Source organism: Fistularia commersonii, chromosome 1, assembly GCF_037954325.1.
Source record: "Fistularia commersonii isolate RoL2024-O1a breed Wild chromosome 1, RoL_Fcom_v1.0, whole genome shotgun sequence".
Classification (NCBI taxonomy): Eukaryota; Metazoa; Chordata; class Actinopteri; order Syngnathiformes; family Fistulariidae; genus Fistularia; species Fistularia commersonii.
This window is the reverse complement of record NC_141284.1, coordinates 12,715,541-12,739,938: the sequence shown is the minus strand read 5'-3', so window position 1 is coordinate 12,739,938 and position 24,398 is coordinate 12,715,541. Positions and strand designations below refer to the sequence as shown.

Genomic DNA, 24,398 nt, shown 5'->3' with positions numbered 1-24,398 from the left:
CAGCCCGAGTGTGGTAGGGGGGAACTTCCCACAGTGTCTCCATGGTAATCAGCAGGTGTCACTCACCATAGAGAAGAAGTGAGGGCTTTCTTATGAGCGTGAGAAAGAGGGGCAGTCCCCATCACATCCCCAACCCCCCTTCCCTTTTCCTGTTGGGGTAGCAGCAGCAACCACAGTGACAGAGAGAAAGAGAGAGGGGTAAAGGGAAGAGACAGAGAGAGCTACATTGGAGGCCGGTGGGGGGAGGGAGGGGGCTACCCCACAACCTGTTGATGCTGCTGCCAAAGCCCTGGCAATGGAGTCCCCCATCCAGCTGCATGGGTGAGAGAACAGCCAACAAAAGAGATTTGGAGAGGAGGGGGATGTCAGAAAATGTAAAGAGGAATGGGGGGGGGGGGCTTTAAGAGAGGAGCCCAAACTCCTGGATAGTCCAGAATTGCATGTGTGCTGGAAAGTGCCTTATATGGATGCAATGAGAGGGTAAATGGGTAAATGGGTATCCTGACAGCCTGAGAGGCCCAGTACTGCAACTCCGGGAAGAGGATGATGGAGGCGGAGTTGGTGTTTGCTGTGGCTTAGTGGTGACCCCTGCATCAGGGAGCCCCAGCTCCTCTGGAGCAGGCAGCCTGTAGCTCATTGAGATGCAGGGCACAGGGTGGTAGGCCGCAGCTGCAGCCTACAGGCAGAACACGGCAGAAAAGGGCAGAAGGAATGGTGGGGGCGGATGAGGGAAAAACAACAAAAGGCGCCCCCCCCCTCGCTTTGGAGGTCTAATTCCCTAATCCTCAACCTCCGCCTACCCCCAACCTCATCCGATTCTCACCACACCAACACACGAGCATGCACAGTTCATGCAGTTACCTCTGGCTCCCCTCTTTTTATCCCCTTGAATGGCCAGACAAGAATGAAACCGAACAGCAGCCTCCTGAGGAAATACAGCCTCTGGGTGTGGGCACTGAGAGACACAGTTTGTCTGGCACCCTAGTGCCAGTCAGTCAGTCGCGTGTCTGCCACTGACACACAGACGCAACATACATGCATCCTTGCACATATGCAACGGCTTGTGTGGATTTGTATCTAATACCATGGGATGCAGTTCTCTGTTTAGATTGATTGCAATTTTAGGAATTAGGTAAAATATATCAGAGATTGCATGGAGATGAAATAATAATAAGGAGCTGAGCTGTTGGTTTAGACACACTGTCTTTTTTGGAACGCAGAATGAGGTGTGCTTAATCTGTTTCATTAAAAGCCACCGTGCCACAGTGGCTGGGACCCCAGCATTCCCAAAGTTGTCGCGTAAACTAACAGAGCAGGATGCGCAGAAATAGCCACTAACCTCTATCACTCTAATTTCTCTCTCCCTCTTGTGCCAGAAACTCCCACATTGTTCTCCTTTTCTTTTATTCCCCCAACATACACATGCGTGCACACATACACACACACATACTCAGTACTGACTGACAATGAATCTTGATCGAAGTTGACATGTAAACTTTTCTTCCACTATCTGGAATAGGATAGTTTCTATGAAGAGCTTGTAATGATGAGAAATTCGCAGTGAGGGGCGACTCCTTTTTTTCCTGAAAACTGTCTTTATGCCATGTAATATCAGAAACCAATACGATTTGTCATATCTGTTTAAGTCAGTGTTCCAACATGTGCAACTCAAGCTGAACCTGTTCTTTCTCCATGCACGTGTGTGTGTGTGTGTGTGTGTGTGTGTGTGTGTGTGTGTGTGTGTGTGTGTGTGTGTGTGTGTGTGTGTGTGTGTGTGTGTGTGTGTGTGTGTGCGTGCGTGCGTGCGTGCGTGCGTGCGTGCGTGCGTGCGTGCGTGCGTGCGCGCGTGCGTGTGCATGTGTGAGTGTTTTGGGGGTCTGTGGCAGGCTGGATCTGTCCTTGCTGCAGTTGGCAAATAACGATGAATTCTGTTCAATTTGGCAGTGGTTCTGTGTTCATTATTTTCCACTTTACCCAGTGCGCATGTAGGACCCCAGCAGCTGTTTGTCATGTAAAGACACTCTATCAGGCCCCGACAGCTCCACCCCTACATACACTGATATACTTTACACATGGTCCATACATACTTCTCTTGTCCTTGTGCCCCAAACTCACTGGCATTTCTATATATGTTGGAAACATATGTAGTGCTGCCTCACTACTCCCTCAGCCCAACTCCATAGCCTCCTGATCTTCTCTAATGCTCACATCTGGTGTCTGTTCAGTCACCTTTGTCTGTCCAACAATTTCCTTGAATCCAACTACGTCTACTGCCACACCTTACTTTTATTGGAGAAGCTCTGACTCTGACACAGTGCATTTAGAGTCTACATGAAGTGTTGAATAGTCATTCTGGTCTGACACTTGAATCAAGTTTTATCTTATTTAGGTTGAGTCCTGTTTCTATATTGGACAGTTTCCTGTTTTGATGAATAAATTAACATCAAAAGGATGTAGGTAGTTAACTCGAATACTTTATCCTTTGCCAGCAGTATGTATTGCTTTGCCTTGTACACACAATGTATTTTAGGTCAACTTTTATGAATTCAAAGTTGAGTAAAATGTTTAAAATGATCACATCATGAATTGGTGTATTGCATGTGTGTGAAAATGTGAAAAATTTGTTGTACTTGATTTAATACAGTCTATAATACATTTCATTTGTTACTTGGTCAGGCAAGAACAATGGTAAAATTCAAAGCAGTCAGTTTCACTTGTGTCAGTTTCACTTGTTGTGTAATGGCTCAGGAAAAGCATCAGTAGGGTGTACATAGGAAGCTGAAAAGCATCATACCTGTTTATGAAGAGTGTTTGTGGTGAGTGCACTGCTGGGTGGTGGAGACACATAAAGATATCCAGATAGGTCATGTGACCTATTTGGAGGATGTAGCTATGTTTTTGCAGATAACATAGGTGTAAAATGACACTTATTTTGCGAAGATGTATCCTTCATTTCTTTTTTTGACAAAGAGCCACTGAAGTCATTTACTTCCAAATATGTGTGGCTGATTTCCCAAATGTTTGTTTGTGTAAGAATGATAGTAGCATTGCATAAATAATGATAAAGTACAAATCTATAGGTTAGTATGATCAAAGTATCTGCTGTACAAATGTCAAGAAAGGTGTTTACCCTAAATGTAAAATTTAATGTTGTATACATCTTAATGTATCACGTTTGGTCTTCTTATAGTGACCTTGTCATTATGCTCCTGACGTCAGAATTATTTAATTTAAGTACAGGACTATTGCTAAAATAGTCTACAGTTATGATAGTTTGTTGGCATTGTTGTCTTGCTGGCATCTGTGTGACAGAGGCCGACTGAGAGTCTTTCAGAGAACGTCAGGTGCTCAGTCAGCCGCTGCCTAACGTCCTGTCTAACCAGTCCTGTGTCTGCTGTTTATCAGCGGGATGGATGTAAAACCTCAGAACCTCCGAGAGAATTAAATAATAAGGGCATACTTGTAAACACAAACACTTGTCAAACAGCTGATGGATCTGAATTAGAACCAGTTCAATATATCCGTTTGTGATATTTTCTGCTGCTATTGACCTTGGATGGGCCTACGGCAGATATATCAGATTAGCTTGTACTTCCCAAAATAGAACAATATATTTTTTCTGACTGAACTGAACAATGGTAAAACAATACTTTAGGTGATGAAGAAAATGTGTCATCATATATTGTCTCCTGCAAAACGTGTGACCCTATTATGCCAATGCACAAGAAATACAGTTGTGGAGACATTCATCACAGCAGCTCAGAAAGTTACTGTGGGACTCTCTTAAAGTAGTATTTTTTGGCTAGCTTCTATTGATATTATAAACCACAGTGATCCCCAATAATGTCTCTTCAGTATAACTTCAGTTTTTTGCTAAATTTGTAGAATCAACTTCAGAGTTAATTCGAACTTCGGAGCACATTCCTACCACTAAACAGATGGTGGTTCAGCAGCAGGTTGATTCTGAATAGGTATCATCATGGTTTTGCTGTTTTATAGCTTTAAATGAAGTTTGTTATTTTAGGGAAGCAGGTTTCCGATTGCTGTTAGGCTGTCATAAAGATGCAAAATTTTAGCACAGGCCAGATGAAAATTTCATTTTGATTTCATGGGCCTACCATTTATTCTGAAAATCCATTCTATTCCTGAAATTATCTTCATCTGCTGCTATGGTTTCAGATACAGGGCCCAGTATTTTCCCGCTGCATTGTGCACATACTCTCCCGTCAGTGGATTGACATGGACTACAGCTGCAGCACATTGGTCAGACAAAAACTGATCTGATTCAGATTTGTGGGACTCTGTATTAATAGAAAGATGTGACTTATTTAAGTGATAGACAGGCTCGTAGTTTAGTTCTTAGCCAAAATGAGTGTGACTTCGAGTGAAAATACCTCTCCTCATGCTTGGATTATTTTGATTCTTATGCTCGCCATGTCTGCAGGCATCAATATGCTGCGTTAAGACTGTCTATTTGTCTTGAAAGCTTCTTAAAAATAATACAACACATGCTGAATAATGTGGCTGATGTTGAAGAGGTTTGGCTTGCAGTTTAAATGATAACAGCGTCATCATGTCGATTGTGTTGCATTTAAACAGACAGGAGAACAATCCACCAGACAGATTCATGTGTATAACAATTAGAACATCACATCTGCAATGACAGGCTGTTTGAGGACACCAAGAACAGCAGTCTTGTAGCAAAGTTGAGATAACTACTTAATGAGCTGTTTTTGGTCTGAAAATACTTACTCTGCAGAAAATTAGATGAAAAATCACCTTCCGTGCCATGATGAAAAATATTGGACATCTGCTCCAAATTGGAGACTTGTGCAACTGTTTTTGAAAATTGTGCTGAAAGGTGACATAAAGTGTACTTGTATGGGGTTTATGAGCTACATTTGCTCAACTTTACCAGAACGGCTGACCTTTCCTAAAGAATCTTTTTTATTTCTTTCCCTGGTTTCATCTCCACAAAGATCAGCTACATGAAGAACATCCTACTGGGCCGAGTTGCCATGTAATAATTTTCCTAAAAAAATTAGGAAAAGAAGCTGGAGAGGAAATTCAGGATTTTATTATATAAAAGTGTTCGTGTGTTTAAAAAACATCCAGTCAGTGGAAATTAATTTGCCTCTATTTTTGTCTCGGATTAGACTTTTAAACTAAAATGAAGAGACATTACTAGTTTGGTCTGCTGTCTTGTCTGATCTTTCTGTCAGTGGTCAAAAATGTGTTCAAAACCAACCGAGTGTTGCAAGGGGGATTTTATTGAGTCCTTAGTTTCCCCTCCACACACACACACACACACACACACACACACACACACACACACACACACACACACACACACACACACACACATCCTCACTCTCCCATACGTATGCCACACTGTGTTGGAGGAAATCGTGCAATTAGGGACAGCTTGCCACAACTCTGCATGTGGTTAATATGTGGCACTGTGTTTATAAATAAATTACACTTGCCCAGTTAAATATTCTTGTTCCAGTGCACTGTGTGGCGCTGGCTTGTTATGGTTCGCAAGCTATTTTTTTTCCCTGTCTTTGCAACATCTGGCCTGTCATTTCCTGAAGCATCGCTGGAATCCATTCAGCTGAGGCTACTGTGACAATGTAAATAAGATGGTGATGCCTGTCATGCATATAGGTCCAGACAACACATTTTTTGAGGTTTCAACATATTTGATGCAGTTTGTTAGTGATTTATAAAAGAATTGCTATAATTTATTTCATAACATTATGGTAGACTGTTTGTACGTCTGTATAAAACAGAACAAAGCCTTGCTTTTCTCGAGTTTGAATTGTAGCAACCTCTATTTGAAATCAAGCCAATTCAAGGCACCTGTCAGAGACTTTAAGGATATCTGAATACTCACCAAGCCTGTCTGCATCATAAGTTTCTGCTGGGATAGAGCCAGACGGCGCAGGGGAAGGGATGCTAACTTCTACTAAAAGCATCTGTTCTGTTGTTGACATACTCTGGAAGAAAGGTGATGGCCAGACGCACCTTTTCAGGGGTGCAATAACAGGATGGTGATTATTGTAATACAGGAAATGTATTACAGTAATCCAATGACACAGGATAGCATCAATCATGAAATGTGACAAATTAAAGCTGTGGTTTTTCATGTTTACTTGAGTTAATGGACTCTAAAGTAGTGTCAAAATATTGATCTCAAATAGTTCTGAGCTGAATATCTCTGAATGTAATTATTGTTTTTTGTTAAGTCATTCAGTTACTCTTTCCATAATCCAGAAGTCATTTTAAACACTTTCATTTGTCAGGAGAATACATTAAGACCTGGAGGCCACGATATTTTCTCCTAAAGAGTGATGGTACATTCATTGGCTACAAAGAGCGACCACAAGATGTCGACCAGCTGGAGACCCCCCTAAATAACTTCTCTGTGGCACGTGAGTATTGGTTCCAGAGAGCCCCCACCCAATGATTTCTTCATTGCATTTTCATCCCACTGTCTTCTTTTATCTGGATTATTGTAACTGTCTTGTTTATCACTGTAACAGTTACGATTTCATTGCAGCCCTATGTTTACCCTAAATAGAACTTGTTTAAATGTATCCGAGACACAAGTAAAGAAATCGATCTGTAATCTTACCGCCAAGGAAATCTTTATCATGTATGTCGCTTTGAATGATAATGGATAGAGAAATTTTCAAAATTTCCCAAATTTTGCACAATCGGCTGTGCTATAATCTCTGGTGGATCTCTGAAAGTTAATTGCTATCAAAGCTCTGAGGCAAAAAGTGCACCCGACAAGAGAACTTGCATGTGTGGCGCCTGACATGAGCGCATTAGACATATCCAGTCATCTACTTGGTGATCGACCCTCACACTGCTCTTATTCTTTGACAGGCGATAACAAAGCACGCCCAGTGGCCGAGCCCACTTCGTCTCCACATCATAGAAAGCACTGTGATAAGCTGTGCTAATGACTGAATGGAGCAATTAGACAGCATACTGTTTGTTTAACAAAATGTTTCCTCTCCGACACTCTTGAGTTATTGGGGCCATTAGCCGCCTGACTTCAAGTATTTATCTGGATTGTGCTTTGAGGCACTAACTTCATCCGCAATGGGTTGTTTTTTTTTCACTGTGCGACCCCACCCCAGAGGACACATGGTGTGCTGTAGCAGATGATGGTGCAGCAGCTGGATTGTGTATTTGCCCTGATAGAGCCATGTTGGATCACAGTGGTAGTCTACCTCCCTCTTCTCCATCTATCAGATAGAGGCGATTTTCTGTCACATTCTGGCATGTTTGCTGACATGTTTCATTTTTGAACAGCTGTTAATGCCAAGGAGGTACAGATGGAGATCTCTGATTACCAAATTCAGTTATAAGATTGTTGTAATTATTCTGGATGTGCTTACAAGTTACTTAATGGTTACAAAAGTTTGATTCCAAGCAGAGTAATCATGGTATGCTGCTATCACTCACTACATTGGCTACAGCAGAGGTAAAGAGTCCCCTTATTTATTGATTCATTAATTGAAAGCACTAGATTCATTATACCAGACAAAATCTTTAGTAGTATATTAGACAACTTAAGAACTAGACGAGTTGCGGATCAAAGTTGTTTTCCTCTACTAAGTTCACCTGTTTAGCCAATAAAGACAAATAGCCACAACTGTGAGTCTTTTTTTTTTTCTTCTCGCTGCTCCCCCTGCACTCAATCCATTTCCTCTGTCTCTCTCCCCTCCCTGCCTCGCTGTGGTCAGAGTGTCAGCTGATGAAGACAGAGCGACCCAAGCCCAACACATTCATCATTCGCTGCCTGCAGTGGACCACTGTCATTGAGCGCACCTTCCATGTGGAGACCCCTGAGGAGAGGCAAGTGAGAAGCATACACCATTCAACTAACAGAACAGATCAATTACATGTATAGTAGAGTATCATCCCAGTTGGTAGAAAGCAGTGTAAGAGCCCTGATTTTTGGGCATTTTCTTACACATTTAATCATTGTTATACATTTGCACAAGCTCTGTAGGCTATTGGCATAACTGATACTTGAAATTCCCCTTGTGCTGATAAGAAGACAATTATGTGATTGGGCTGCTGGTCTTGGCTGATCTAATTTAATTTTGATGCCTGTGCCTTCCCCAGGGAGGAATGGACAAAAGCTATCCAGACAGTGGCTGAAAGCCTACAGAAACAAGAGGAGGAGATGATGGATTCTTCCCCAGACCCCATGGATATGGAGGTCTACCTGACCAAACCCAGACACAAAGTGGTATGGCCCATTTGTACTCTGGTGTTTGACACACCAAGGTGTTTATTAACATAAACCTTTAAGTTAACCCAAGTGTGTCATTCTAAGTTGGTTATTATCTATTACTTGCCCTAGGGTCCGCTCAGCCGTCCTCACACCCCCTCTCCTCATCTTCTTTAGCTTAAAAAGCATTAGCCGTTGGTGGCTTAACACCAGATAACATGGCCATGAAGTTACCCCATATATCCCCCATATGTCATGACATTAAGGTCCAAGGCCACAGGTTCGGATGTCCCTTCCGCAACCGTTTTTAGCAATTCTTTCTTACCACAGGGTTCAGAGGTTAACTGGGACACAACCATGTATAGGCCAAATTATTAGCTTTAAATGCTTAAATGTAGTTGTCAATGGGATTGTGTGTCCCAATTCATAAGCATCAGTTAATATTACTACATGTAACTATATGCCTCATTCTTTCCTTCCACTTTACAGACTATGCATGACTTTGAATACCTCAAACTCCTGGGAAAGGGCACTTTTGGTAAAGTTATTTTGGTGAAGGAGAAGGCAACAGGACGCTACTACGCCATGAAGATCCTAAAAAAGGAGGTGATCGTAGCAAAAGTGAGTGCTTGCCAATTAGAAAGTACGGTGCAGAAAAAGAAATGAATGAGGAAAGTTTTGCTATAACTGATATCTGAGTGTCCAGACATTGTTAAAGGTGTGCAAACACTAATTCGGTTTTTGTTGTGGCCTTTGTTTTTTTCCAGGACGAAGTGGCGCATACACTCACAGAAAACAGAGTCCTCCAGAATTCAAAGCACCCGTTCTTGACAGTAAGGATCTCCTCACTCCAAACCTTATTTCAACTCCCAGACATCTTCAGTAGCCTCTTCACTTCAGTAATGCTGCATCTCTCCAGAAAAGGGGGTGTTTTACCCGGAATGTTTTGAGTGCTTTGCTTACAAAGGCCCTTTTATAGCAACACTGGGTGTTTTTTTTTTTTTTTTTGGTTTGTTTGTTTTCAATTGCTGGTAAGTAACCCTTTCGATGACAGTCCAATGCAGGTCGCAGTGAAAAGCTCCTTCAGAATAAGGCGTGGATTAAAACATACTTCAATTGCCTAATATTTATATTTAACAACCAGATACAACAGTCAAAGAAATAAACTATGATGCACTTTTTGTCCTCATCACCTTTTTAAATTGTGAAAAAGTGGGGGCACTGCATCACCTATTGTGAAGTCTCATTTTGCAATCAGTTCTTTCATTTTATGTGAAAGAGGAGAAAAATATCTTAGTTTTTATCTAAGATTTCTGTAATATCTTGATTTCTGTCCACAGGGACTGAAATATTCCTTCCAAACCCATGACCGCTTGTGCTTTGTCATGGAGTATGCAAATGGTGGTGAGGTAAATTATTTCAAATCCCTAAATAACATACGTTGAGTAGAATTTTGCAGTTGAATACTCCATTTTGGTCACTTTTGCAGTTTTGCGATGAAAACCCTTTTTCCTTCTTGTCGTCAATCTCACCTGGTCTCCTTCAGCTTTTCTTCCACCTGTCAAGGGACCGGGTATTCTCTGAGGAGCGGGCACAGTTCTACGGTGCAGAGATAGTGTCAGCGCTGGACTACCTGCATGCTGAAAGAAATGTAGTCTATCGAGATCTTAAGGTATGCATGAGACCTTTTTTTCCTTTCATCCTTACTCTTAACTTCATTCATGTGTTTTTGAGCAAGAACTCTGGGAACTTACCAGGTAGTGCCAATGTTTCATACAAAAAACCTCCTTCTTTATCCTCTTAGTCTTTACCATGATGATGACAAGCTGAAAGAGATATTGGACAATAGTTATGTTACAGTTACCATCACGATATTCTGATATCTGTTGAGAAACTGATTTGTTGGTTATTGATCCATATTGTCAGATCACAACAAAACAAAATATCTCTTGAAGCAATTACTCTGTGCCAGTTGCATTTTGCCCCTCTATTGCTTGTTCTTCTATGTTGTGATTTCGGTCAGCTTAGAATATCCATTTAAATGTTCAAATATGAAAGTGTCATAATTTAAACTTAAAAAAATTAAACTGGTTTGTACATTTTTGAAAATTCACAAGATTTCATATAATCTTTACTTTTATTGATTAGACTTTTCCAGAATGCTCCCAGGACCCTTCTTGATAAAATGTTTTAATAGACAAGTCTGGAATTTGGAATCTGATGATATACTACGTACCCATGCGTAACTACACAATTGTCTCTACCGTAACAGCACATAACTCATTTAAATACCTATCAAACCTGTCTAAATCTGTGGAACACCAGGCAAGTGTACCTGTAATATTGCATGGCGCTCTAAAGACCAACATAAGATTGGTCTGAAGCCAAAAATGATGCTGGAAGAAGTTCAGTATAAATAGTGTGGGGGAGGCAGCCCTACTAAATCATCCTTAGGAACAAAGCACATCCATTATGAGAAGCCTAGACAAGATCTGATCAGTTATACCGCATCCTGTGCAGATAGGAGATGTATATTTTTAATATAACTTTTTTTGAGCCTCTGGTTCAATTTTATAGCTACTTAACAAGAACAAAACAGTATGTTTGTGTATTTAAAAGACAATGTGGTAAGACTAACTTTATTTTCCAGTATGCTAAATTCTTATCAAAGTAGTTGGCATGCAGAGAGTAAGATGTGCTGCCGATATTTGACAAACTGTTAATTACTTTTGCTTGTAATATATCTATAAAAGTATCCATTGTATTTTTTATACCCTTGATTGACTGTGGAGATTTTTTTTTTTAATTTTGCAATGCAAATGTGTGCAAACCCTGAATAGGAAAGATGAGGCAGGTGCTCCTGTTGTCAGAGACATTTGTGGCCTATTTAATGGCCAGAGTTCTGAAAATTGTAGCTGTTCCTTTCTACGTTTGCCCTTACCTTCAGGTATCCTATTGGCAGAATATAAATAGGATTTGCCCGCATACAGAATAGGGACCAGTGCTTATTGATCTGCTTCCACCTGATCACACTCCAGACCTTATTGCAGCTGGAGGGAGGTTCAGTCCCTATGCTTACTCCAGCTAGACAGAAATAGCCACCAGTCCTGTCTGAACATTGCCTCTGCCTCTCAATCTAGCATATGCACACTTTTCTTAGTTGCTGATGTATGTGCACTTTTTCGTTTGATCTTGTTTGATCGAAACTATTCTACATGCAGGCGCTGCATCACCTCAGTACGGTAAATGTCTAGCATTGTTTTGAAACACTATGATTTCAAAGCTGCATCTTCTTTCAGTTAAAGCTTTTTTTTTTTAACTCACTCCAGAAATCAATGATGCAACCGTCTAGAAGAACATGTTTAGGTTAAACAGAACTGTGGGAGATCATTAGTGTTTCATTTGGCATCTGTAGCCCTGACGTCTTCCAGCTGATAAAACTATACCAGCCAGGTCAGCATAGGCCTCTCTCCCTCCCTCCTCCCTTCCCTCCCTCCCTTGGGTTTATGAGGCAGGCTCCCAGCTTGCTAGGGTTCTCTTGAAAATGCCAGGGTAGCAGGATTGGAGGATGTGCTGACTCTGGCCTGTCACTGCTGGCCACGTGTGAGCTACAGCTGCTAGGTGACTTTAACTTGGAGAGACAGAGAAGGAGCGAGGACACAGATATTAAAAGGCAATGCAGCTCTTGCTTAATGGCAGTGTCTGGTTGCATAAATTACTTTTAAGTGTTGAACTTAAGTTTGTCTCTCAAGCAATGTCATTCCTTCAGCTAAGGAATTCATGAAGGAGTAGTGTAGAAAGAATGTTCCAATGCCTTTGTGTCCGGACTACAGCTTTTGAGATAGATACTATGATAGCACAGTGTATATATGTGTTAGCCTGGATAGACTTCAGTCACATGATCCTTAAGTAACACTGGTGGTGCTTGACATTGCTCACAGTTCCCTCATCCAGATTGAACAGACAGAATAGAACTCGAAGCTGATTATGTGATGTAATTTTTCACAAGAAGAAACATACATTACCAGGATTCTATAAAAACGTGAGCTATAGCTAATCTTAGTTTATCGAACATAAATATTCGGCTCGATATAAACAGTTTGATCTCTTGACCAAGTTGTTTATTGTCGTTTTGTCAAACGCTTCACTTAATGGCCTTCTCCTGTTCCATTCTGATTTTTTTCCCACCATTTTACCAACTATTTTTATCTTAAGTGTCTGAAATAAGTATTTTGAAAAGTAGCTAGCATTACTTAAAGGGCTGTTACAGGTTAATACAGATTGAAGGGCGTTTGATGAGAAAATCATAAAGAAGTTCACTAGGTAATTTGAGAAATTTAGAATCAAATTGTTCTCTCATGGTGCCCTGTAATCAATTTCAACCTTAGTGGCCTTTCAAAGTTTTACAGTAGGTCATAAAAATACATGCAGACTATACAGTCTAACAAAAATCAAACATATAGACCATTGTCATGGTAACTTAATTTACCCATTCAACTGAAGAAAATTTGTTATTCAAACAAATTTGAAAAAACAAAGTGTCTGTATTATATTTGAAGGTCATTAAAATGAAATATATTAAATGCCCCATATTTGTTGGTGCTTCTATTTTTGCAGCACTCATGAATCTATTCTTGATGACATATTATTTATTCCTTTTCTAATCTTTTGTTCCCAGCTGGAAAACCTCATGCTTGATAAAGACGGACACATAAAGATCACAGATTTTGGCTTGTGCAAGGAGGGGATCAAAGATGGTGCAACTATGAAAACCTTCTGTGGAACACCAGAGTACCTAGCACCTGAGGTAACCAAATGAGCCATTCACTGAACAAGTTGAAAACAAACAAAAATCCTTAGGTATCAATGTGCTTCCGTTCTGGAAGGAAACATTCTTTGATGATCTGGTGTATAGGTTGTTCAATCAGGTTCCGGTTACAGAGGGACTCTGCATCTTCATGGTGCCCTCAGTTGGGTGAACTTCTGTTTAGATTTAAATTTTGTGGACCAAAAGTATATGCCATATCAGTCCATGTCAGTCCCAGAAGTGTAATATCTCTAATGTGATATGGAGCAAAATTCATCACATCTTATACAAATCTGGACCTGCCCTCTAGGATCAACTTATTGTAATTTAGTGTTCACAGGTCACTTTGACCTTTCAAAACACACAGTTCACCTGAATTTTAAAGGTCCCTCACAAAACTAAACTAAACTACATTTTGTGTAAATGAAACCACGCCAAACTCTAATTTTCTCCCACTTTCAAAGTGCATCTGATAGGTGTTGATAAATGACTGCTGAATTGTGATTGTGTTCTCGAAAGTGCAGTTGCCTTTTACAGATATGATTGACAAGCACACCTTACTTTGCAACGCATTTAGTATCACCTGTAATATACTATAATGTAAATATTCTAAAACACCAGTTTATCAAGTTTTTTGATTGAATTTGTCTCCACTTTAGTCTCTGTATCCTAGTGAGAGCCTCCCAACCTGCTTATGGGAATTATTTCATGCAAGTTACATGTGATAGAGTAGATCTCAAATAAAAATTCTTTTTTTGGACATCAGTGGATAAGAAGCATGGAGAACAGACAAAAGGGCAGCCGTTCCAAAATGCCTTTCTTATCTTCGGTAGAGGTCTGTTAATGAGCAGTTTCAAGCAGGACAGCCGTGGTTTCTGCATGGGAATGGGTGTGGCTACTCCCTGCTGCATGCAGGTATGACCAATGTTAGTGTGGGCTATGCAATTCGATACAGCATTATGCATGTTGCAAGTGTTTATACGAGAGGAAGAACAAAGTATTTGTTGGAGCCCTTTGCCTTTCAGGGCAAGGGGCTGGGCAGCTCTTGTGGGAGGAGAATGGCCGTGTTGACACAGTTGCTATAGTATTGTTTTCATCCCCCCATCTGGAATTTTCTGGACAAGGGAGCAGGAGGGGTAATTAGCAGGCAGCCTCTCAGGAAACGTTAGCTTCCGCATTTGGAAAACAAGACCACATGGGTTACATTTTTTGTGTAGCATCAGGGAGATACAGGCCCGCTGTAGCCGCGATGCCCAGCCTGCCACGGGCAGAGCCAGTTGAGAGCATGCTGTCTCACAACCCAATTGTCTTGCAATTTTCTGATTTTGTTTTCAGTGAGACAAAATCCGTGTCAACAATTGGTACCAGCATGACATGGTTGGTAATTTAGTTTCATCTGTTCTATGAATATGTATTCCCCTCACACCTGCACAAACAGAGAATCTATATTTTATGTAAATATGTATAAATATTAAGCCCCACATGTCCACCCTGGCTCATCTTGCATCTCCACGGAGAAGACCAGCTAATGACAACCCCAGCGGAGAGCAGGGAGTCATCACGGGTGTTACCATGGCCACAGGGTCACAATCGAGCGCCTCTACAGAGTGGGGGCCAGGCAGTATTACAGGTTGTTTTGCAGTAAACAATGACCTTGTTGTGTGAGCTGCACAGGAATGCTGTAACGTCTGGGAATATTCAACCCTGAACACAGGGGAAGGAGAGGCCCAATTCCCACAGCCTGACCAGTTTGTCTCCTGAGTAAAGAGCAGGACAAGTACTTGTCATTTGTATCGAGTACTATGAGTAGGAAACTGATCTTGGCTGAGGACATTGCTTTTAGTAAAATTTGACTTTGAAAATGTGAACAATATTTAATAGAGCAACAAAAATGATCTGACTATGCAAGCTTGGAAGATTAATGGCCATCAGAATGCAACTTTCAGTGAAAACTTTATGCAGACTTAAAACGGTGCCAGGGGTTTGTGCCTTTTCTTCTCTATCTCCCACTTTCCATGCTCCCTATCCCTGTCCCTTTGGGGAAGTGTAACAGTATTAGTTTGGGGTTGAGGCCCGAGCAACCAAGCAGGCAATCCTGGTTACGTATATGAAGGATGAGCTTGGCTCCTGCGCTACTGGCAGCTTCACAGCTGTGGCACTCTTCTACATATATGGGGCAGCTGCAGGCCCAGCTGTCGCAGGGCGTGAATCACACGACAGCAGCGCTGGAAATAGAGACGGCTCAGTAATCCTAGCCCCACTTTGGCTTTGCATTACTCCCCCTGCCCTCCCAGTCCTCCTTCTTGATGCTCAGCACTCACCACAGCGCCAGGCGGAGTGCCCAGACACACATGCAGCTGTGCGCATGCACCCACAGTGTAGTTTTGATCCTTTTACTGACACATCCGTCCATTTGTTTTCCGGAACTCTTACTGTCACCCTGTTATGTCAGTATTTAAATCTATTCATTCATGCATTTTTTTTTTAGCTTAAAAAACAATTCATGGATACGAATTGCTTTAGATCATGCTGCCCGCGGTGGAATAGAACAGGGTACTCCTTCTGGCTCCTTGCCTTTACTTCACCTTCAACATCCACTTGGAGAGGTAGAATCCAGCACATGTCCCTAGATACCTTGGAAAAGTCGTGCTCAGCAATGCAACAGGTCACACTCTTGCACTCAGCGCAACACTGAAGGAGTTTGTCCCAGTAAGAACCTTTATGACAAGTCTGAATAGTTTTTTTTTAAACGGAAATTCAAAGTCTAAATATTTGCCCCACTCTGACAATGGTAGTGTTCATTAGCAGATTGTTTGTTGTGTCCTGGTCCAATTTTGTTGCCCCACATTTGCTTATTTAAACCACATACACACCTCTTCTGCGTGTTGATCTGTGTGTGTGTGTGTGTGCTTGTGCATGTGTGGAAGGCACTGTGGTGATTAAATATGCAGGGCTCCAGGGGAAACACAATCCTCACTGCTAATGTGAGATGTGAGTCAGTGTTGGCTGGGCCTGCCTCAAAACCCCAGACCAGGGGGGAGAGCAGGTGATATCAGGAGGGGTGGGCTTTGTGGCAACCCAGTTGGTTTGGCGTTTATATCTTCAGCCATGAGAGTTACTGTCCTCAAAGCCTTCAAGTAAATTAGTTGAGCATATACAACAAATATAAAGTTATGGAAACACAGGTGATTAAGAATCTTAAAAAAAGTTGCGTTGTGATGCATTTTAATACATACAATGCGATTTGGTCAATCTGGCCATGGCAACTGGACTTGATTAATTGCTTTGGTTAAGAACTGAAGAAACCTCTTGGAATCAGACAAAGTCCATTGGCCTGTTTCAGACTTCTCAATAAATACCACGACCTTGATAACCGAGTGTGCATCATACATCCTATCTAACCCAATCTAGGAACTGTATAAAATGAGGTGAATATTTTCTCTCAATCCTAGGTGCTCGAAGACAATGACTACGGCCGTGCTGTAGACTGGTGGGGTCTGGGAGTGGTGATGTATGAGATGATGTGCGGCCGCCTGCCTTTCTACAACCAGGACCACGAGAAGCTATTTGAGCTCATCCTCATGGAGGACATCCGCTTTCCTCGAACACTTGGCCCCGAAGCACGCTCACTCCTCTCTGGACTTCTCAAGAAAGACCCGATGCAGAGGTTAGGTGCTGTATATTATAGAGTAAAAATAAAAAATATAAATAATTAAAATATCATCTGAAAACCTACTGCTAGAACAGGCTTTTTTTAAGAAATCTTTTTTAGAAATTGTTTTTGACTTTTGTGCAGTAAGTCTTTGGATAAGCTAATTATTGCATTTTGTGTATCTTATGAATAGTAGAATACTCTGTTGTTACAAGTAATTGCGGAGCTTCGGTGGCTTGACTTCTTACAGCATGATAACAGATAGGGACGTTTCAGTGTTCTGTGACAAATCAAACATTGATTGTAGTTGTAAATGTACTGGAACTTGACGGGGGGGGGGGGGGAACAACCCCTGATATGGCATCCTAATATCTCATTCCTACTGATCTCTCAGGTTAGGTGGTGGTCCTGATGATGCCAAGGAGATCATGCAGCACAAGTTCTTTGATGGGATTGAATGGCAAGATGTTTATGAGAAGAAGGTCAGCTGTGAAGATGTTCATGTTGCACATGGAAAAGATGATGATAGTCGATAAAGTGGACGACGTGCTGATATGTTTGTTCCTTTTCCCTCTTAAACAGCTGGTCCCGCCGTTCAAACCGCAAGTTACCTCGGAGACGGACACACGATATTTTGACGAGGAGTTCACAGCACAGACCATCACCATTACGCCACCCGGACAAGGTAACACTGAGGGATGCAAACAGCATCACTGTCCTATGCAGTGTCAACGTGGGGTTGTGACTGAAAATACCATAAGCCTAAAAAGTGCTCTGCTACTGTAATTCTTTCTTCACCCTGTGAGACTTTCTTGAGGATGAAAAGGGTCATTCATTCTCAAAATGAGAAGCAGCTATTTGCACATTGATTCTTTTTTTAACATTTTATACCTTGAGTTCTGTTCTGCAGGAGAATTTTTCATAAGTCACCGTCTCGGCTGGAGAGTTTGGATGTATTCTTTCAAATGGAATTTTGTAGGGGATTCCTGAGATGAGAGATGAATTCTCTTAAGTCTGGAAGCTCACCCCAGTGTAACTAAAGGCAGTCTACCCTCTGCTGGTGATCAATTCTCATTGCAACAGAGATTCACACTATAAAGTCACACTATACATGACAACAGTTGTCACTATTCACGAGGAGGTTAGGCAGTAGACAAAATATAGACTTATAAGATACAGAGTGAAATTCTGATTTTGTCCAAATAGATGTGGACTGGATATCATAGATGGATTTTCTCAGGGTTGTGTATTCTTCCATATTTGCCCAGTGGTCCTTTTCCTATGTCCTTCAAAGATGTCTACTCTGTCTATCCATAGATGAAAGCATGGAGTCTTTCGACAGTGAGCGTAGACCCCACTTCCCGCAGTTTTCCTACTCCGCCAGTGGGACGGCCTAAACGACTCGTACATTCCTCTGGTCCCCGGATCACCCCTTTCCCCATCTGACTGCACTCTCAAAAGACTGGGGCCACTGGTTCGCCCCACCAGCAGTGTCTACAGATGCCATTGGTGGAATCAAACACCCCCCACTCCAGAAAAAACAGATCTCTTTATGTTGTTTTTACAGGAAGGAGGAAATGCAAGGCAAAACCAATATAACTTCAGTTGTTTTGTGTGGTCTTTGAATCTGAACCACAGTCTACACTATCCTGCATTTGCTGGTCGCTGTGATGTATACCGTGCAGGCATCCATGCATCACAATGCCTAGGGGAAATGTAATAATGTTATGCACAAGTAAGGCCACTGGTATGGTTTGTGAAAGGGCCATTTTTGTATTTAAAAGACATAATTGATGAACTGATCATTTCAAATAGATTTAGGCGTACTGTGGACCAAAAACAGAATGTGGACAAAGAGTTTGTTGTTTGTTGTGTTTTCCTCTCGAAGACTTCCAAAATATTCAATTACCATTCAGACCAAGCCTTTTTCAAGTTGTTTTTCATTGTCAAAAGTGAATGTACCGTATCAAATAAGGTCAATTTTTCCATTTAAATCCCTGCTGTAAAATGTGGTCAGTTTTCCTAAGACTGAAGTGTCTCCGTCTCTGGATGGGACTCCTCTGACCTCTTTTATTAAAAAGAAATATCCACAAAAACCCACACAGATCAGTCTTTCATACCATCATTCTGATGATGCAAATGTGCAACACATTCTCGCTGCGATAAACAGCGGAGATATAATGAACAGTGAACAGTCAATCAGTCAGTAATGTAAAACCAACTTGCAGTGGATTGCAGTTGCACATCATGGTCACTAAGAACAGAGGCCCCCAATTCCTATCAAGATTGAATTAAACAAAAAGCTCCTCCAGCTCCCTGAAGAAAGTGCTTGTAGTTCCTCTTGCCTTCCTCTCTCAATGCTGTGCACCAAACAACTCCTGTTTTCCCTCTGATGGAGATCAGCCAGGCTCACCAGTCCTCACTGGTCCTTCAGAACTTCTGTTCTCCGGGTTTTTCCTACCTTTACAATATTGGGTGTGTTTGCATCCAGTGCATCACTGCAGCCTCAATGAGGTCACTTTAGCATACTACATTTTTTTAGGAAAGCAAACTGAGCTTCAGGGGAAAGCGCATCTTTGATTTGCCTCTTTAGGTGGCTTGTGTCCCTTCACAAGCTTCTTTATTTATGAGATCAGCATTGACTAAAACGAGTATGACTGTGCCAATGATACGCACTTTGCTGTTCCTGAATGATTGTATCTGGAATTTGTTTTTGTTTTTGCGTTTGATCAAAACAAAACAGCTTATTTGATGATGTAAAATTGTAATGTGGATACAAATAAAACAAGAATTGCCTCTTTGAATGAATTGACATTTTAAGCTACGGCTTACCTGAAATCCTGGGAACTGTGACTCTCATTTCAAAGTGTGATTAAAAGGTTTCCAAAAGGCTCTAGTGTTTTGAAATGAAAGATAATCATTTTTCAAAAGTACATTGTGTTATTGAATGTAATGGTTTTATGACGTTGTTTTCTCTTCAATTGTTTCAAAACCTTATTTCAGTTTTTTTAATCTGATTTTACTTATTCCTATGCACAGTCACTCTTTACTGTCACCTTTTGAAAATAGGGAAATTCATTTTATACATTTTATTTTGAGGTTTTTTTTTATACCTGCCCTCCCATATTTCTGAGACTTGAGGACACCAGCTTTAGTAAACAAATAATATAAACTTTGTACACTGTTTATACTTTTCTTTCAAATTGATGAAATAAAAGATCTAAATAAAAATCTGTGTTTTACTCCTTGATATTTTTGAGAGTTTCAAAATAAAATTGCTATCAGTCAGAACTAACCTCTAGAATTACATTAGATGTATTTGCACAACTGCTAATGTATTTGGATAGGTTTGGGGACTCTTGGGGTGAGGGGAATGAGTTAGAACTGAGGAATTTTGACACTGCTTAAATCCAAGTAACTGTCAGTTCTGCTATTTAGCTCATCGCCTTATTAAAGCATATTTACTATAATCTTTTTCCCTTGAAATAATAATGCATCATTTGGATCACTGAAAATGAAAAGTTCTCAAGAATCATCCCCAAATATCGAAATGGTGCAAGAAAATACCCCAAAAAACAGCTGGGGTTGTGAATCTTGAGTAATTATGTTATTTACTTATCAGATACACACAGATACATGGAGAGGTGTAAACCACCACTGAATTCCCTAAAGATGCCATGGTCTTCTATTGAATAGAAACTAAATATTAATCACTTAAAGCAACATTTATGTTGATCTAAGTATTGTTGCGATGGCCTGACTAAACGGCAACATTTGTGACACAAATGCTCTAGCTCTCAGCAGAGCTCACTGTCTTGGCCCCACTGTCAGTCTGGGGGGGGTGGTGGAGTGCTCAGGTCTATGTCTGGGGTGTCTGCAGCTGGTCAGAGACAGGAAAGCTGCTCCAGCTGGGCCTCATGCAGATGGTAGGAGTCTCAGGAGCAGATGTTGACAGCCAGGGCTCACAGTCTGTCTTTGGCCATATGCACGGTGCCATTCAGCGAGATTGCTCCTCGGCCCAGCATGGGCCTTCACCTGACTCCAGCTGCGCTATCCAAAACACAAGTCACGGTGGCTGCGACTTATTCACAGGCCTCCCCCTGGGGGATGTTAAGGAGCAAGTCTCACTCTGAAATTCAAATCTCTTTGCTTGGAATGGAACATTTCCCATCTTAGTCCTGTTAAAGACTCTTTCTGCAAATGACTTATAATCATTTTCCTTTAATATTTTTCATCTGTTTCATGTTGTTGTTGATTCCGAACACATTGTACTCATTGAAAATGGACCGTTAAATGGACTTTTGCCATATTTGTATTTTCTTCACTCATGGTTTTCCTAGTGAGGCATGTCAATCTATTTTACAATCCATCTCTGGATCAGGGGATTTTGTCAAAGACTGATGGTTTATTGAAACAGAAGTTACCTTTTTTCATGAGGGAATGCAACTTAAGTTCAGTGTTTTCAAGGCTGCAATTGTGTAGCTGTTTCTATCTGCTATAGGTCCCTTGATGACTTTGACACCAAGAGCGTTTTAACTCAACCTGCACAACTCAAGAGTGTTTGCACTGACTTTGTCAGAAAATTGCTTGGAGTTGAATGAAATACTGACATAACCAAACCTTTCCGTGTGATATGCAATTCTATTCTTGTACCATGGTTAAGTAAAGATGCTTGATGGTATTATTTTGATGGTGAGTGCAGGTCAAATCTTTCATTTTCTCCTCATTTTGGAACCCATTTATAAGTGTCAGCAAGACCTGAATGAATCGATTTCCCTCGAGAGTCGTCTCTATTGAATCATTGGAATGACTGGATCGTTGTTTAAGAAATTACCAAGGTAATTGAGTCAGGAGCGCCATCTAGCGACACCAGAGTGGCAACTTAACTTGCATGAAAAATTATTTACAAAGTAAATCAATAGATGATATAAAAGTAGAGGATTTTTGTCTCATCAAACATATAGTATAATGTTCTGCATCACTTTGAAAATTGCTTAGTGAAGATGCAGGGAAAGAAAAAAACGAAATCTTCTCAGTCACCAGGGCCGGAAAAGGAAGACCCCGGCCAGGAAGGATGATGGTGACAATAGAGGAATTTGCTTTGTTTTGTTGTTGTCTTTTTTTTAAATAGTTGGAGTGATTTTTCATTGCACATCTCTCACTCATTGACATTTTCAACATTTAGGTCACCATGTCAACTTTAATAAACCTCATTACCTTATTAAGAATTGGGTTATTTGGGTGACACTTATAGCGGCACCATGGCGCAGTGGTTAGTGCTTACGCCAAAAGGGGCCCTTACTAAGTGGAGTTTCCATATTCTTCTCCGGGTTCTCTGATTTCCTCCCACTGTCCAAAAACATGCAGGAGGTTAATTGGAAAATTGTCCAAATGTGAGAATGACAGTAAATTGATTGTTTGTCTCTATATGTGTACCTCGCCTCTCACCTAACGACAGCCGGGATAGGCTCTGGCATCCCTGTGATCCTGCGTCGGATGGATGGGTGACACTTACAACACATTTTTCCATACATGTAGTTCTTAGTGTTTTTCCTCAGATCACTTCTGCACAAAGGCCCCAACGGCCTTGAATAAATATAAATAAACATAACATTATAAATCAAAGTATTGGATCATTACATTGTAACTGGATGTTGTTTTCGTTAAACCAGAGATTTCAAAAGAATCTACTCTCAGCCCTCTGTGTATTGGAGCAGACTTGGTACATGTAGACAACTACACAACTAAAAGTGACAACAATGAGGGCCAATCTTGATTAAAATTCATCGGCACCATGATAATTAAAACATAAGTATATATAATTCAAGTCAACAAGGCACCTCAGTGCAGGGTTTGATTGAGGCTGCCAAAGAGGACAATATACTGGCCAGTGACTAGTGGACAGGCCTGGACCACAAGCACCTGCTTAAGCACAGCCCAGGGAAACAATATGAGAAGTCATGGTCTACTTGGTGGATTTTCATACATAAGATTTTTTTACATACACCACTAATGTATCACCTTTCCAACAACCGACCACTTTATTAGGCAATCCTTGCCAGGACCTGGTTTACCAGTCGTTTGCCTACATATGAGTCTTTATTATAGGAATATATCCAACATGGTGTTGAATACATTCCTTATAGGTTATAGTAAATAGTGGCATGATCAAACATCATGCACTTACTGCCGATTTGTCCTCCACGCCAACTGTGCACCGATGATGCATATCTCCTGTTCCATCATTTCCCAAAAGTATTCATGTGGACTGAGGTCTGATCGAGAACATTTGTTGACATGCTCAGGACAGCAATTTGAGATGGGTGTCTTTACTAACGCTTGCCCAGCATAAGGTTATATATACATATATATATATATATATGTGTATATATATATATATATGTATATATATATTTATATATATATCTTCTTCGTCTTTCGTTTTTCCCCTTCAGGGGTCGCCACAGCAAATCAACCTTCTCCATCTAACCCTGTTCTCTGTATCCTCCTCTCTCACACCAACTATCTTCATATCCACTCTTCCTACGTCCATAAATCTTCTCTTTGGTCTTCCTCGAGACCTCCTGCCTGGCAGCTCCAATTCCAGCATCCGTCTACCAACATATTCACTATCCCTTCTCTGTGCATGATCGAACCATCTCAGTCTGCCTTCTCTGACCTGCTCTTCAAAACATCTAACATGTACTGTTCCTCTGATGGACTCATTCCTGATTCTACCCATCCTGGTCACTCCCAAAGAGAACCTTTGCATTTTCATCTCTGCGGCCTCTAGCTCTGCCTCCTGTCTTTTGGTGTTTGCAAATATATAAATATGCAAATATATATATATATATATATATATATATATATATATATAAAACCTTGGTTGTCTCAAGTTGTTTACTGGGTGAGAGCAACACAGTGCTGCCATCTATTTTCAGAAAAATATCAACACAACTAATCCTGCGAGACTTTTCATGGAAACTGTCAAAATATGATACAATATCCTCCAGGGAATGTCATCTTCAAAATAATCGGGTCTGAAACATTCTAGTTGAATGTTGTACGACACAAAAAAAACACCAAAATCGATACCTACGTTCTGCTCCTTAAAAAAACACATACTCGAAAAGTAAAAATATCATCCAAGCTAAATCTCATGGTAATGCAGTTCCTGACGAACCCTTTTTCCACGTACACGCACGCAACAGCCAAACGAATTTGTTCGTAAACTCCCCGTCTGTTATTCCTCTCGGTTAAAACAGGATAAACATTCCAGTCGATTTCGACCGGAGACAAAGATCGTTTATACAGACGAAGATGAACCATAGCGCGCGTTAAGTCTGCAATGGTTGCCGGCGCCCGTTAAATACACTGATTATATGTTGTAATTCCTATGATTTATGTTTTATTTTTTAAAATACTCAGGATTTTCTTACTTCACTTGCATCGACGATTCAAAGTATATGGAATGGAAAAAAAACTTCATCTCATTTTGGTGCGGAATATGGCGCGTCAACAGTTTGTCAAAGGCATGCTCTTTTATTGTACAAAAGGATTTCTTTATATCACAGACGGGCCATCAGGGCCCGCAAGGCCTTCTCTGCTGGCCTAAAAATATTTGAATCATAGACTGATTGTAATGATATTTTGTCCATAATTACTTATTAAATAATTCCAAGTTG

At 40.9% G+C, this 24,398-nt stretch overlaps 1 protein-coding gene across 5 annotated transcripts in view; it reads left to right on the top strand.

Annotated features, from left to right (window-relative positions):
• akt1 (AKT serine/threonine kinase 1) overlaps positions 1-19,944 on the top strand; it is a 36,064-nt gene extending 16,120 nt beyond the window's left edge. For 4 of the 5 annotated variants that reach the window (XM_086148698.1, XM_086148682.1, XM_086148708.1 and 1 more), the window contains exons 3-14: positions 6,306-6,434; positions 7,761-7,872; positions 8,146-8,272; positions 8,744-8,875; positions 9,022-9,087; positions 9,595-9,663; positions 9,801-9,926; positions 12,933-13,061; positions 16,514-16,733; positions 17,113-17,195; positions 17,296-17,398; positions 18,031-19,944. In XM_086148698.1, the coding sequence (XP_086004824.1) occupies positions 6,306-6,434; positions 7,761-7,872; positions 8,146-8,272; positions 8,744-8,875; positions 9,022-9,087; positions 9,595-9,663; positions 9,801-9,926; positions 12,933-13,061; positions 16,514-16,733; positions 17,113-17,195; positions 17,296-17,398; positions 18,031-18,110 (1,376 nt within the window). In that variant the 3' untranslated portion in view covers positions 18,111-19,944. Of the gene's footprint in view, positions 1-6,305; positions 6,435-7,760; positions 7,877-8,145; positions 8,273-8,743; positions 8,876-9,021; positions 9,088-9,594; positions 9,664-9,800; positions 9,927-12,932; positions 13,062-16,513; positions 16,734-17,112; positions 17,196-17,295; positions 17,399-18,030 lie in introns of all 5 variants that reach the window. The other variant, XM_086148717.1, reaches the window with a different exon arrangement.
• The last annotated feature ends 4,454 nt before the right edge of the window (positions 19,945-24,398 follow it).